The 15,290-nt window shown below is 43.9% G+C and overlaps 1 protein-coding gene across 6 annotated transcripts in view; it reads right to left on the reverse strand.

Moving 5' to 3' along the window:
• Positions 1–3,758: 3,758 nt before the first annotated feature.
• The window catches only part of ABL2 (ABL proto-oncogene 2, non-receptor tyrosine kinase), a 96,683-nt gene continuing 85,151 nt past the window's right edge, over positions 3,759–15,290 (reverse strand). For 3 of the 6 annotated variants that reach the window (XM_069546165.1, XM_069546167.1, XM_069546166.1), the window contains 7 exons: positions 14,937–15,114; positions 14,186–14,370; positions 12,911–13,063; positions 11,952–12,041; positions 9,289–9,462; positions 8,506–8,739; positions 3,759–8,196 (listed from right to left, as the gene is read on the reverse strand). In XM_069546165.1, the coding sequence (XP_069402266.1) occupies positions 7,016–8,196; positions 8,506–8,739; positions 9,289–9,462; positions 11,952–12,041; positions 12,911–13,063; positions 14,186–14,370; positions 14,937–15,114 (2,195 nt within the window). In that variant the 3' untranslated portion in view covers positions 3,759–7,015. Of the gene's footprint in view, positions 8,740–9,288; positions 9,463–11,951; positions 12,042–12,910; positions 13,064–14,185; positions 14,371–14,936; positions 15,115–15,290 lie in introns of all 6 variants that reach the window. The other 3 variants (XM_069546162.1, XM_069546164.1, XM_069546163.1) reach the window with 1 other exon arrangement.

Genomic DNA, 15,290 nt, shown 5'->3' on the forward strand with positions numbered 1-15,290 from the left:
AAAGCCTGCTGGCATTTCACAGTCTACCTCCCCCAGGTCCTGAAGAGTTAGCGAGAATTCGCCAGAGACCTCAAGCCCTGTGTGCACAGTAGCTCAGCAGCTTGAATGACAGGAAGAATCTGGAAACTTGCTGCTTTGAGTACAATGATGAACAGAGAATCTCACAGAACAGACACAGTGTGTGTTGAGGGGGAAGGGAGGGGCGAGGGGCACACCACGGCCCTTCAGCTTAAAAGGAGACATCCTTTCCCACAGATGGGCTGCAGGTTTGAAGATCTGCACACACGTCACCTGTGACGGCGGGCTGAGGTCACAGGCCCTGCTGCTGTGTTCAGGTCACAGAGCAATGGGGAAGGGAAAGGGTGTAAATTTTCTAGGAGAGGTCAACTGTTTCAAATTTGTAATAGTGCTCTTGGAGGGTGGAAAGGGCCCAGTTGAGAGCATCTCCCCACCAGCTCACCAAGCAGGGGCAGAAACGTGCAGCGTCTATCTAGCCAGCAGCCCATGTGGCGAGAACAGCCCACTGACTGTGGCTCTAAGCCACCGCCACCAGGAAGCTCGCTTCCCCCAGTTTTAGTTCAATAACCATGCAACATCAACCTAGCTGACAAATCCTCTCCTCTGCAAAACAAACGAAACCCATCTCCGAAGGCACAGTTCTCTAGGAATTATCTCTGCCAGTCCGAGTCCGGAATCAAGATGCCCCACGCTGGCCTCCTCACCTGGAGAAAAACACTGATGATCACTTGGGTGATCACAGGGTGGAGTCTTCCCTAACTTCCGAGGGAGATGTGGGTCCAGGATGTGGAGTCAGAAGTGAAGGAAATCTCTTGCACCCTTGTTATCTCAAGACAGAACACACGCAGCTCAGGCAGGTGGTGTGAAAAGCAGCAGCCCCAGGGCAGAGACTATCTTCTGGGACTCTGCAGTAAACGTCACAGAGGACAGGCTGGGGCCACTGGGGCTCAGACGCTCGGGAGCAGGGCGCCGCCCATTCCACAGCCCTGAGATCCTCCCCATCCCCTCCCCCAAGTCACACGGGAGGGCAGAGGATGGCAGTGAACGTCTGGCTGTCATGGAGCTGGAACAAAGCAGGTAACAGCAATTGTCACTCCAGGCAACAATGCTGGCTTGCCAAAGAAAAGCCAGCCTTTACTTTTAAAAGTTTGGTAGCTGGAAAAACTGGAACTTCCTCCAAAGAATATAAATTCCCCACTGTTAAAGAGTGGGACAAGTTTCCGAACCAGCCCAAGGCCTCTTCTCTGACTGGTGAGGCTCTGGCTAGTAGAAGATGTCCCTGAGCGGTCACATGGAAGGTATGGGCAACCCCAGGGCTGCCTTTCCCTATTTCTCACCTGTTCCCACATGTCCCCAACTGAAGCAGGAGGTTACCAAAGAACTGAGCTACTGGCTTGACAGAAGCTGACACAGAGATACAGACAGCTGACGTCTATTAATACATAAGAAGAAATTTATGTCCAGAGACACTTATCTAAAGATGACTGGTCGTAACAGATGCTTGGGACACAGAGATGGCCCCCAAATCCAGGTAGAATGAGTTAATGCAAGCAAGATGATGAAACCTCAAAATCATCAAGAATAAAAACGTAGACAACCCTGTCAGCTCAATGTGAATGCCTTGGGGCGTGGGGGGTTGAATGCAGAGCCTGATGGTAACAGTGACATCAGTAGCAAAAATGGAAGGAAGTAGGAGAGGCCCGAAAGCAGTGAGCTACAACTCAGAAGGGGCCACCAAAGCAACTTCCTCTTGAGTATCTTTTTAATAAAGAGGTGAGTTACGTTCCGCTACTCCTCTTAGGAGACAAAAAAAAAAAAGGATGGTAAATGTCAAGCTCATCTATAATTGGTAGGAAATCCTAGAAAAGTAATTCCCAAAGTGCACTGGTTCTACAGCCATCCCCCCGCCCCCCAAAAAACAACAAAACTATACAGGACATAGGTTAAAAAAGACACTGTCAACATGAACAGGTAACGAGTCTGCTCCCACCATTTATATTTAGGACATGAAATGGCTGAGCATGTAGTGGACAAATGTTCGGGGGTGAGAGCACCTCACTCTTGAGTCAAGGTCCCTGGAAGAGCTTCTTTGTTCTGGAGTGAGTACATGTTACTGAAGTTTTATAATTAAGCCAGAAAGTTGGTCCCTAGTTTTGGGAAGTTATTCGGCACTGAGTTACCATTTTAGTAAAAGAGTTGCCACACCTTACTCATTTGGCAGTTTCATACTTATAAATGCGATAAATCACAGAGCTGATTGTTTATATATCTCTATTTTCGGGTCCCCTGCACACAAAACTTGTAAGTCAATCATCACCTAAACAGACATTTAGATGTCTAAATTATAGACATCTATATAGACATTATAGATGTCTATGTCTAAATAGACATTAATAACACAACTTTATAGTTATATTACTTTTTCTCAAAGTGCTTTCATATATTATGTCAATTATTAAAATGATACGAAACAATAAAGTTTTTTGTTTCTGTTTAAGAAAAAGGAATGTAGGACTAGGTTTTTCTTTAAGCTGCTACTTCATTACAAAGTGCAGATTGCTGTGTCGCTAAGGTCTGTCCAAAAGAATGACCCCACATAATTTTTTAAATGACTGAGTTCTACTGAATGCCTGCTTTGCTAGTGCAGCCATTACTTAACATTCCAGGCCCTTAAGGTCAGAGAGTGCCAGGAACGTGTGCTTTAGAAAGTGTGCAGCCCCCGTGCAGACAGATCGTCTGAGTCACTTTTCTTGCAGCGTCTCACAGGGCAACAGGAACGGTGGCAAGACCCCACAGTGAGAAAGTGAATTAAGAACCACACTCTAGCCTTGGCTCTGCCACTAAGTAACTGCTCTGAGCTCATGGGCAAGTAACTTCAACATCCTCTCTTCCCATTTCTTAAGCTGTGAAGAAAAAAAGCTTACTGCTCACAGTGCTGGAGAGATTCTTGGAAAACACACTGTTTGAGACCTGGCCCCACAGGGAATTCCACAGGGTGAGGCCAATGAATCAGGATTTTTGTTGTTGTTTTTTAAAACTCCAGGAAATTTTGTTGCACATCCTTGGCAAAAGCTCACTGGATTAAGTGTTAATAACAGCAGTAGTTAACATTTGTGGAGTACTCATTACATGCCAGACACTCAAGCTAAGTATCTTACACACATTATCTCATTTAATCCTTACAACAACCCTGAGGTAGTTACTATTATTATCCCTGTTTTCCAATGAAGAAACTAAGGCTGAGGAAGGTTAACTGTGACTTGCCTTCTAGACTGGCTTTAGAGTCTGAACTCTTAATCACTCATCTAAACTGTATCCTTAAAGCCCAAAAGCTTTAAAAGCCTTAAAGCATGACTTTGTTAAATAAATACGGGTAGTGCCTTAGCAAAGTCAGCATTTTATTAACTGGGCACTATTTTACCAGTCAACTTTCAGCTGAAGTGTACAAAAATTCTAACTTAAACCCCATAATTCAGCTAAAAAAGGGTCTGCTGTTGCTGCTGCGAAGTCGCTTCAGTCGTGTCCAACTCTGTGCGACCCCAGAGACAACAGCCCACCAGGCTCCCCTCTCCCTGGGATTCTCCAGGCAAGAACACTGGAGTGGGTTGCCATTTCCTTCTCCAATGCATGAAAGCCACTGGAGAGTGAAAGTCATTGAAAAGTGAAAGTCAAGTCGCTCAGTCGTGTCCAACTCTTGGTGACCCCATGGACTACAACCTACCAGGCTCCTCCGCCCATGGGATTTTCCAGGCAAGAGTACTGGAGTGGGGTGCCACTGGGTCTAGTGGAGACCTAATAACCTCAATGTATAGAGGCTACCTGGAAAAACACTGAATAAATTTCTCAGGACCAATTTTTTTCTTAAGGCTATATCTCTGAAAGTCACAATGGAGATCTGTAGGAAAATATACACATTTTAATTGTACACAAAGCCTTTTAAGAAAATACTTCATGTAAAGCACAAACAAGATGCATTTTACACAACACTGCATTGTAAGGTAGTAAATCTAAACTGAAATCGTATGATCTGTACATGAGAAGACTCCGTCTGTGGCAACCCCAAAGGGAAGCACACATGTAACCACTTTAGAAAGTTTTCAACACCTTGTAGAAGGGCTTTTGCTTTTGCTGTCTGCTTTGTTTTTAAACTAGACAGAATTAAACTACATTTTTAGTTTCTAAAAGTAATTTTCTCTGCTTTGAATTCAAATGTTTAAATTTATATATGGTTAGTTTTTTAAAAATCTGGTCCCTTTCAAGTAGAAAAAGGAAAAAAACCTAAGTTACATTTTCATAGTAAGTTGACAGTGTCTCTTTAACCCGAACCCTCAACTCCTGAAGTTGCAGTTAAAGCATCACGTGGATGGAGTATGCTGCAACAGTCAATGCTACTCTTGACAGTGTTGAGGGAAAAATGAAAATCCACCCATGGACATACTGAGCACCTACTATGAATGAGACAGAGCCAGGTGCTACCCCTGAGTAAGACCCAGCCCTCACCCTCAAAGACTGCTCTTCGGTGAGAAAACCAGGGAGCTTAAATACACTCAGTAGTGTTCCTCCAAGGCTTATTTTCAGAGCTCTCAAGAAAAGACCCCTTGCTTTAAAAAAAAAAAAGAAAGAAAGAAAATCCCCTGAAAAACAATTCTAATCCCTCAACTTGCATCCACAATGACAGGGATAAACTTAAAAAGCAGCATAATAATATTCTAAAGTTTTAGCTTTCCCTGCCCCACCCTTAAAAGGCTAATTGCTAAAACAATTTCAAGTTTATGGAAGTATATGATGAAGGAGAGTGGCAAAGAAGCAGGTGGCCAGAGGACTGTTGGTTTTCAAATCCAAGTTAAAGGAACTCTTCTAAACAGTACAAAGAGATCAGCCAGATCTCCGGTTGCCTGTGTTCCACCAACGAGTAACAGTCAAGAGGGACCACCCAACCCCTGAAAGGAATGCCCAATACTGTCTCCTCCCTGCTTCTTATTCTTTTTGCCTGGGACTCCTCTGGAACACCCATAGAAAGAATCAATTCCTTTCTTTCTAATGAAAACTAAAATTTCTTCTTGGTCAAAGATGCCAAACTCTGTCCAAAACCATTTTTCCCCTTAGCCTGATTAGTATAATCTCAGCAGTTTTAAAGTTCATCATCTGCTACCAAGCAAAGATGATGAAAAAGGAGAATGAAAAACGCGTATTCATACATAACAATACAGCACTAAAAAGCTTTCCAGAGGGGCTCTCAAAGGGATAATTATACACTTATTTGCAAAACATCCTTGAGAACATGTATCATTACCTCCATTTAATAGATTAAGAGAAGGGGCAATGGGGCTGACAGTGGATCAATGACAGAGCCAGGAAGAAAACTCACTGTCCACCAGTGTTGAATTCCTATCTTTCTAAGTTAATATTCCTTTGGGAGAAAAAAATAATGAGTTTTTAAAAAATACTGCATTCTCTTTGGAGGCAGGAATGGAGGGGGCATAAAGTTTTAAAAAGAGAATGAAGTGGTCACTGGACTTAGACCCGGTATCGAGAGTATTAATAACATCTAACCAATTAGATTTGGTTCTAAATTCAGAAGTGATCCTAAATAACTTCTGTAACAATAACTGAATAGGGAAGGAAAAGGAACTATTAGGTTTCCAAGATCTAATTGGCGTCCCCTGAAAATGACCTGCTCCTTCAATTATGCATGTCAGCAGAGGTGAAACAAAAAAATAAATATCAAAGAGTATTTCCGATATGATCTTTACAAACAAGCACAACTGGCAGGGGGAGTCAATGAAAGAAGAAAAGCATGTGACAATAACTTAGGGTGATTCATTTGAAATCCACACAGTGAGAGAATGCTTCTCCCCACTCTCTACCTGGATTGGGTCTAAGGTGATTTGGGAGAGGAAAGGTACAGAGAAAGAGTCATTAGGACCAAGCCAGCTTTTCCCTTCAGTCACAGGCTCCTCGGCTGAATGCTGGGTTTCAAGAAGACACCCTTTCCCTGGCACTTTAGTTGATAAAGAAACATACATAGCTGCTCAAGTCCTTGGCCAGTATGTCAGTATGCAGGGACTCTCCTGAGAGCCCTTGTCCAGGACTGTTATTTTCAATAGTGTTCAATGCTGGTTAATGCCCTGAATGCTGCCAGGACAGAGGAAGACAGCCTGCCCAGCAAGGGGCAGAGAAAAACCACCAGACACCCCCTATGCCTATGGATCACAGATAGGCACCAATGAGCACAAAGCCCATCCTCACCCATTATGAAATCATACACGAGCCTGGGAGAAGTGGCTTCTGCTAGGCAGTATACAACGTAGGAGGAGGTTTCAATCTCCCTGAACACACATCCTAGCATTCTTTACCTCCGGCACCACTAACACACCAACAGACAAAAGGACAGGCGTGTACAGAAAGGGCCACGTTTCCCAGTTTTGCATCTAGCCATCTGAGCTGCAGCTCTTACTGCAGCCGTGACCTTGTGGGAGAAAGGCTAACAGCAACTTCCAATAGCCTTAAACAAAACCTCTTGGCCTCGTCCCCACCCACTCACTGAGATCAGTACCACTAGTACCTACTGGAGCCCCTAGTCAATTACCTTCCATGTGGTGCAAACTGACAGCCACAGCCACCCCGTTGTCTGGGCATAGACCCAGCGGCCTCGCTCGACAGCCCTGTTTGGCCAGCTCACATCACTCCAGGTAAGGACGGGCTGGACTCGGTCCTTCGTAGCTCGACAGGCACATGTCCCTGATGCTTCAGTGCAGCTTCTGATTTGGCCCACAACTGCCCTGCCCCCCATCTATTTTCCCTCTCTCTCATGGATTTTGCTTTTTGTTATTTTTGAGATGAACCTGTAAACGTGAGAACTCAGAGATCTGAGGTACTTCACAGAAACACACTCAAGTATCAGTCTTCCATTTTCTGAAACAAGAACACAAGTAAAACAAGTCCCTTTCCCTCTCCCCTCAGAAACGTGTGCATCTTCCCACCTGGCTACCAGTGGCTACCTCTGCACCACATCACTGATTTCCTGTACACACGACAGTAAGTTGTTAAGGACAGGGTTTGCCCCGGGCACGCCAGCGGCTGCGGAAGACACCTGCAGCTCCTGCAGGCTGAGTTCCAGTTTGCTCACGGCCTCTCGGAAGGCAAATTTGTTGCGAGTTTGGGGGATGCAGTCCACATAGCCTGAGCAGTAGTCGAGCAGCTGGTGGCCAGTGTCCACCAGCTGGCTGTTGGGCACAGGTTCCGTGATTGCACTGGACAGTAGGTCAGCACATTCCAGCAGGGCCTCCTTGCTGATTTTGTCGGCTGAGATTTTCTCAGCCGCCTGTTTGGTTTTTCTCAGAGCCACTTTAGTACCTGCTGTGCCGTTGGCCATTTTGGCTGGCGAGATGGAAGATGTGGGCAGAGGCACTTGAGGTGGAGGCATCACAGGCCTCCCAGCTTTCCCACTGATGGGCACTGCCCCTGGAGCCGCCTTTTTCCCTCCCTCCTGTGTTTCTGACTTGGGCTGGACTGCAGTCGGGGCGACTGGCTCTTCCGTGGAGTCTGAGCACACGGACGGATGCTGCAGTAGTCTCATCACTGGTGGTGGGGGTGGGGCACACTTTGGTTTTACCCGGCGGGGTCGGTCCTTGTCTCCAGAGGAAGTGACCTGATGCTCTGACAAGAGCTTGAATTTATTCCCCTGAGAGTCTGTGCCAATGAGCTGCACGTCAGCTGGAGTGTGCTTCAGAGTGGGTGAGATAAGGACGGGCACTTTGTGGTTATGAGTGGTTGGGAGGACCGCAGCAGTCTTGGCTGGAGAAGCCCAGCCGGTCTGCTCGCCATCCTCTGGGACTCCAGCCATGCCAAGTCGTGCCCCACCATTCCTCTCCTTGCTCTTGGGGGCAGCTGCCGCTCCAGCCACCCCCAACCCTGGAGAATCCTTCTCTGTAGTGGCTGGATCCCCAGTGGGGGTTCTGAGAGGAAGAGCGGTGCCTCCTCTGGGCAAAAGTTTGGCTTTTGGTCTCTCCCTGGTCGGAGCGGCACCTTCCTCTGATTTTTTTGGAAGCGTGTCATTGGCCCTGTCCACATTCTCTTCTGGCTGAGAAGAGGTGGACACTGTCCTTTCCAGCTGGAGTTTGGACCTCTGGCAGTTCCTGGGAAGGGTCATTGCCATCCTATCCTGCTCTGGAAGCCCTGAGGACACGGAAGATGTAGAGTTTGACCTTGGAAAAGGCTTGGACGTGTCATCACTGGCTGTGGGTTTACCTGCTCGTAAGCCCAGTGTCTTTTTGATTAAGCGTGGTGTAAAGAAGCCTGTGATGCCAGACCACCCGCCCCCAGCAGCGCCACTGCCCCCACCCCCACCACCGTCGTCATTACAGAGGTTCCTCTGTGCAAAGCTACCCCCATAGCACTTGGGTGGCACCAGACTCGCTTCTTGCTGGGCAGGAGTGAGAGAGAACCCTTCAGCATGCTGCAGAGAAGCAACAGATGAGAAGTTACCCGTCAGTTCGTATTTCTTGTGGGGCTGGTTCTCCATTTCTCGGAAGGAGCTGCTGCGTTTGGGGGGTGTGGGAGCGTTTCTCTTTTTCATAAAGGAGCTGAAGAAGCCTCCCTTCCTATCTCTGGTGAAGCATGTCTCTTTGGCATCTTCCAAGAGGCTGCTGGGTGACTTGTCTCTCTGCTTTCGAGGCAGTGCTGGGGACCCACTGGGGGCCTGTGCACTTCTAATGAACCCTGATTTTAAAAAAAAAGAACAGCCAATCAGTATTGTGAAAAGCAAGTGACTCGCCTGAGTTACTAAGGCTGGACTGTGAAGAGTGTTGTTGGCATCTATTAAAAATCAAGTGTTAGCAGGACTTGGAGGAAACTAATAAATACATTATCATGTCACACTGCTGTTCCAAATGTGATGTGAGATATAAATGGAAAGAAATAAACCTGCTGGTTTTTACCTCCGCATCCATCTTTTCCCTAGCAACTACAGCACAATCTGGCTTCACCTATCAGACTCAGTGAAGAAATTTTTGCCAGAACCATAAGGACTGCAACTATCTGAGAACCAGGAGTTTAGGAAATGGAGTGGGAGGCAGAGTCGTGTGGTGAATGGACACATCACGACTCCTAACACTGGCAATGCAGAGCCGCGGACTAGAGTGGTAAATGAAACAGATGCCCGCCACACTTTTCCTTGAGGAAGACGGGCAGGAAAGTGGAAATAAATGCTTCATGCCCCATGGCTCTTTAAACAAGGCAGTTTGCCTCTGCCTCCCCAGGGAGTCGTACCTGGTGCTGAACTAGAAGCAGAGTTTTCTGTGGCATCTTGTGCCCCCTCGATGTTCTCCTTGTTCTCCCCCTGCTTCTTCAGTGTCCGGGTCTTGGAAGGGAGCAGAGGCAGTCGGGGCAGATACGGAACCACAGATGAGGCGGCAGCAGCCCTCCCAAGCTCCTCAGCAACTTCTGTGTGGAGGATAGGGCAATGAGAAAAAGAACAATTTCATGACAAAAGAGAAAAAAGGGAGTTTTCTCTTTTCAGAACAGGCAGACAACTGAGAGGTCCTGAAGGAGGAGTACTGAAACGTGTGTAACTGGAGTCACAAAGTACGCACCCTTTGAGTCTGGGCTTACTTTTGCTCAGCATTCTAGCCGTAGATTCATCCACATTACTGAATGTGGCAGGGGGTTTTCCTGTTGCTGTGTATTGTTCAAATATGTGAATACACCAAAATTCATCCATTCTCCTCTTGATGAATATCTGTTGTTTCCAGTTTGGGGTTATTAACACTGCTGGAAACATCCTACTATGTGTCTTTGACTGCAACAATGGTATGCACGTCTGCTAGATACAGGAGCAGGACTGGTGGGTCACAGGGCCAAACTGGCTGTCCCAGTCTCCATCCCTACTAACTTATAGGAAAGTCCTGGTTACTATGCATGCTTGCCAAAGTTTGATGTTTGTTTGTCTGATTTTAATTTTAGCATTTCGGAGGTAGGTGTGTAGTGGCCATTCTTTGTTTTATTTTGTACTTCTCTGATGATGGGTGATTTCATATGTTCACTGGTCAACTGGATATGCTTATTTACTAACTTATTCAGAGGTTGAACAAAGCAAACAGCTATTTCCAGATGTTTTTATTTTCAGGTTGTGCCTTGCAAAAAAAAGGAGGCTACATACATTTCATACCGATGATGCAAATGAGGCTCCTGAAAATGTGTTCACCCTATTGGTAAGCCTCAGCTGATTAAAAGTGGCCATCGGATTTGCGGCTTTTAATAATAAGGCAAAGACTCACTTTGCTATTCATTCCTGAACAAAAATGAAGTATGGATCAGTCAAACTTTGGAATTTTGTAATTTACAACATTTTTGGTAATTATTTTTCAAAACTGATCCCCCACAAGTGTGGGTACATAGCACATAATTCAAGCCATGCCAATGAGATTCCAATGATATTCAGGATTTGACTCCACATGAACTAAAGGGTACAGAGAAAAGTGCTCTGATGCGGAGCTGCTTAATTTGGCCCAGAGGGCAAGCTGCGCCCTCCCCAACCTGTAGAAGTTCCATATATAGAAGGACGAGGATGGAAATACTTGTCATTAAACTCTGGTGGTGTACTTTTTCCTTTCTTCTTAGCAAAACACAATAAATCACTAAAGGAAGCAGAAAAAAACATCAACTTGCCTAATTTCTTCTTCAAACATTTTTTAACTTGAACTTAAGTAGTGAGTGCTCTGTTCAATTATGAAGAAAAAGAAAAATTTGAAAAAATATGATACAACTCTGGAACTACACCAAAATGTCTAATAGGCAAGTATAACTCAGAATTCTGTGTTTTTAGCTCTCGAGGAATAGCCTTTCTATCCCTTAAATTTCATCTATTCGCGTATGTATTTAGTGTTGGCTGCGTGCGGCCTTTGCTGCTGCTCTAGGCATTATCCATTGCAGTGAGCGGCAGCCACTCTCCAGCTGCAGCGTGTGGGCCTCTCGCTGTGGTGGCTTCTCTCATTGCAGAGCATGGGCTCTAGAGCACACAGGCCTTACTAGTTACGGCTCGTAGGCTCAGCTGCCCCCCAACATGTGGAATCTTCCCAGACCAGGGATCGAACTCGTCCTCTGCACTGGCAGGCAGATTCTCAACCACTTGACCACCTGGGAAGTCCAGTCGCTCTCTTCCTAAGAAGTTTATTTATTTTCTGACTGGGCATTTAATCTGTTCAGTATTTATTTTTACTTAGCCTCACCAGGTCTTAGGTGCAGCATGCAGGATCTTTGATCTTCAGTGAGACGTGGGATCTTTTATTACAGCATGCAAATTCTTAGGTGTGGCACGATGGGATCTAGTGTCCTGACCAGGGATCCAACCTGGGTCCCCTGCATTGGAAGCTCACAGTCTTAGCCACTAGACCAGCAGGGAAGTTCCAACAAGTACGTTTACTGTTTGACTTTTGCATATAATTTTAAAGAGACATTATACACAAAAGTAGGAAACTTCCTGTATGTGTCCATATACTTGTTTTTTACCTAAGAAAAAGATTCTCACTGTTCATAGCTTAGCTTATTTAACATTCTCTTTCTAAACTCCTTTCTGTGTCAATATATTTAAGAATATCATTTTAACTACTTAATTATAGGGATGTAATAATTAACATACTGGATACTTAAATGTTCTTAATTTTTCAGTATTATAAACTACACTCTGATGTAACACCCTTACAGCTAAATCTTTGTTCATACTCTTATTAAAAATATGAGCTAGAGAGACAAAGATACATTTTAAAACAGCAAAAGAAAAAAAAAGAGAAAAAAGAAAACAATAATAAACGCCAAGAATTAATTCAATATCCTGAAATGGAGTCCCAAATTACAAGACACTATCATTTTTGGAATGTTATCATCCCCAGCACCCAGAACTAGCCCCCACCAACAGTAAATCACCAGGTTCTCACCTTCAGAAATGCTAGAGTCATGGAACATGGTTTCAAAAGCTTGATGTGTTTCTGCAAAAGAGGGCCTATCGGCAGGGCTCCACTTCCAGCCTACGTAACCAAAAGAGAACAGTAGTAAAAGCTTCTTGGCAGAAATTAAATATTCAGGGCACACCTGAGGGTGAGTTCCATGCACTGGGACATGTGTGAGCTAAAGCAGTTACAGCAAGTCTGCAGTGACAGTGAGGCAGCTATTTCTTAGTCCCAGCCCCAGAGGTGTGAAGAACCCACTTCCTAGGGCCAGTCCTTCTATGCAGTCTCAGCCCCTGTTCCCTCCACTAGAGCGATGCAGAGGGGGTGGGAAGATGGTTTAGAAGTTTTCTTCCGTTGGAAAAATGAAAAGTAGTAAAACCTGTCTTCAAACTCACTCACTCTCACTCACAATTAGTTATACACATTCCAAAACATAACAGTATATCAGAAAAGGGGAGTCTGGAATTCACATTTGATGAGAGCAGTAGGCAATCAATGCTCAATGAGAAAATAATGAGACTCAAATACCTTGCAGTTTAATTCACTACTCACCTCCCTACTTTTTCATCTTTAAGAAGTCAGATGCCCTTGTTTACATATCACAGAAGTCACTTTCATGCATTCTCCAGTCTTCAACACTCATTTTGTGTAGCTGAGAGCAACCCTCCCCAACCTAATCTCCAAATCCATTTTTTACTATCTTATTATACAGGCAAATGTTTTGGGAAACTGAGTATTTGGCCATGGACAATGATTTTTAGGATTCCAGTATGACTCAGTAGTAGAGCACACAGTATCCCAGCTGGCTGATCAGTGACCAACTCTTCTATGTCACGAGGCTGAATACAATCTTACAACATTGATAGGAAAAATGTTTTCAATGTTGTTAATCATCCAGAATTGCTAACTTAAACTACTTCAAAATTAAAATCTGCAAGAATACTCACATGCTCTCATAAGTTCATACACCTTAGGGGGACATCCTTCAGGCTGCTCCATTCGGTATCCTTTTTCCAGTAGATCGTAGACCTGAGACAGGTCAATACCTGGATATGGTGACATTCCATATGTAGCAATTTCCCATAAAAGCACCCCAAACGCTGCAGAAGGGATTGCAAAAAAAGAGCTTTTATGTTTCTTCTGATTTATTATGTATTTTATACCATTAAGTAACTTCTCTTTCAAATTTTCACAATGTTACAATATTAGTATACTCTTATAATTCTTAAAACATGACTTGTTCTTCAAGATATTTTCCACAGGAAAAGTTTAGGTATAATCTAAAGACAGTTTTTTTTAAATTTCCCAATTTTGGGGACTTCCCGGGAGGTCCTGCAGTTAAGACTCCATGCTTTCACAGCAGGCGGTACAGGTTCAATCCCTAGTCAGGGAACTAAAGGCCACACAAGATGCGACCAGAATAAATATATAAGTTTCCCAATTTTTATTTGGATTTCCTTTACAACAAGGGAGAATAAATTAGGACCATATAAGAAGTTTGAGGTATAATCAAAACTATTCTTAAAGCAACTTACAATCTATTTAATGAGCTGCACAATTTTTAAGTCACTAATACTAAAGGAAGAATATAAAAATGGACACATTTGAAATCAAATAAAATTCACATGTGAAGAAAGAATTTGCTTGATTCTGTCACAGGTTACTCTTGAGTTTGAGATTGCTGGTAAAACTATCTAGAATTCTCGACTATTTCTACCGCCCCAAATCCAAACATCCTGACTCATTCTGTCCCCCAAATCGTTACTAAATAATAATCCTTTTCAGGAAGTAGAAACAAGATCAGTTACAAAGACAAATTCTAGATAAAACTTCACCACCCCTTCCTTGAAAAGAGGTTACCACTCTGTGTCATAGGGCTCTAGACACAAGCAATAAAGTCTAATGTGGAAAATAGGGAGCTTTATGGAGAGGATCATTAGAACTTCAGTGCAATTTAGTAGCTAGACTGTGAGTGCTCCCAAGGCAGGGACTTTGTTTTTTTTAAACTTTATTCTTTACAGTTTCTTTCTATAGTAAGTACCCTGCAAATGCCCAGCAGATAGTATTTATTAATAATAAATGCTTGCTGAATAACTGAAGAAGGATGGGTGTAAAGGCAGAGGATACTGATCATATACCAAAAAAAAGCAGCTCTTAAAGAATTAAGCATTTAAGTATAAAGAAAATGATGATACACAGAAAAACGTCCCTTCCAACCTTACCCCAGACGTCAGATTTGATTGAGAAGGTATTGTAGGCAAGACTCTCTGGTGCTGTCCACTTAATAGGAAATTTGGCTCCAGCGTGAGCAGTATAGGTGTCTCCAGTCATCAATCTACTTAAGCCAAAGTCAGCCACTTTCACCACATGGTTTTCTCCCACCAGGCAATTCCGAGCTGCAAGATCCCTGTGGGAAAGAAGCCCTACTGTGATTCTATTCAGATGGTCCTGGAAAATGCTCATGAATGCTCTCGTATCAGCTCTTTGTGCTGCAAGCAGGGTTTGATAAGTAAGTGCTGACAGGTATGGTAGTATTTCATGAAAATGGCTAACATGGTAGAAAGCCACTAATTATACACCTCTTGTAGAATACTCACCAAGAGGCAGTTATGTGATGCCACAATAAAGCAGGCTTCAGAAAACCGGTTTCCATTTATAAGTACATTGGGATAAGTTTCAGAGGTGGGTAACAGAGGTTTTAGTTTCTTTACCAAGGCAGAAAACTATTTTTAAAATCAAGCCACTAGATGGAGCAAAATGATCTTGGACTTAGTCCTGGGCAAAATAAAGAGCCTTCTGTTCTGAGAACAGCAAAGGCCCTGCATTAGTACTTTAATCAGAGGACAGAGTAGATTTCTAAGTTGGAAATGACATTACAATGGTCCTTGTGAAAGAGAAAACTACTTTGCTGAGTTATCTGATATGCATGTCAGCTTCCTGGCTAGTCACAGGTGACAATCGGATTTTACACACCTATGGATGAAATTCTTCTTCTCTAAATACTCCATTGCAGATGAGATCTGAGTGGCCATGTAAAGCAGCACAACTGCAGTCACCTCTTCTCGGTTGCATTCTCGGAGATAATCAAGCAAGTTCCCATAAGGCATGTATTCAGTCACAATGTAAAACGGTGGCTCCAAGGTACACACACCTGATGGTTCAAAGAGAGCTTGTTTTGTTAGTATATATTTAAACACTCCAACCACTTTGGCAAGAATAACTGCCAATTTTTTTAAATCTAGTCCAGCAGTAATCTTTTCCTTTCCTGCCATTTCATTCTCTGAAAAGAACACAGCAGCGTTAAGAAGCTGGATGATAGTGAGTTTC

This window comes from Ovis canadensis, chromosome 12 (genome assembly GCF_042477335.2).
Source record: "Ovis canadensis isolate MfBH-ARS-UI-01 breed Bighorn chromosome 12, ARS-UI_OviCan_v2, whole genome shotgun sequence".
NCBI classification, from domain to species: Eukaryota; Metazoa; Chordata; class Mammalia; order Artiodactyla; family Bovidae; genus Ovis; species Ovis canadensis.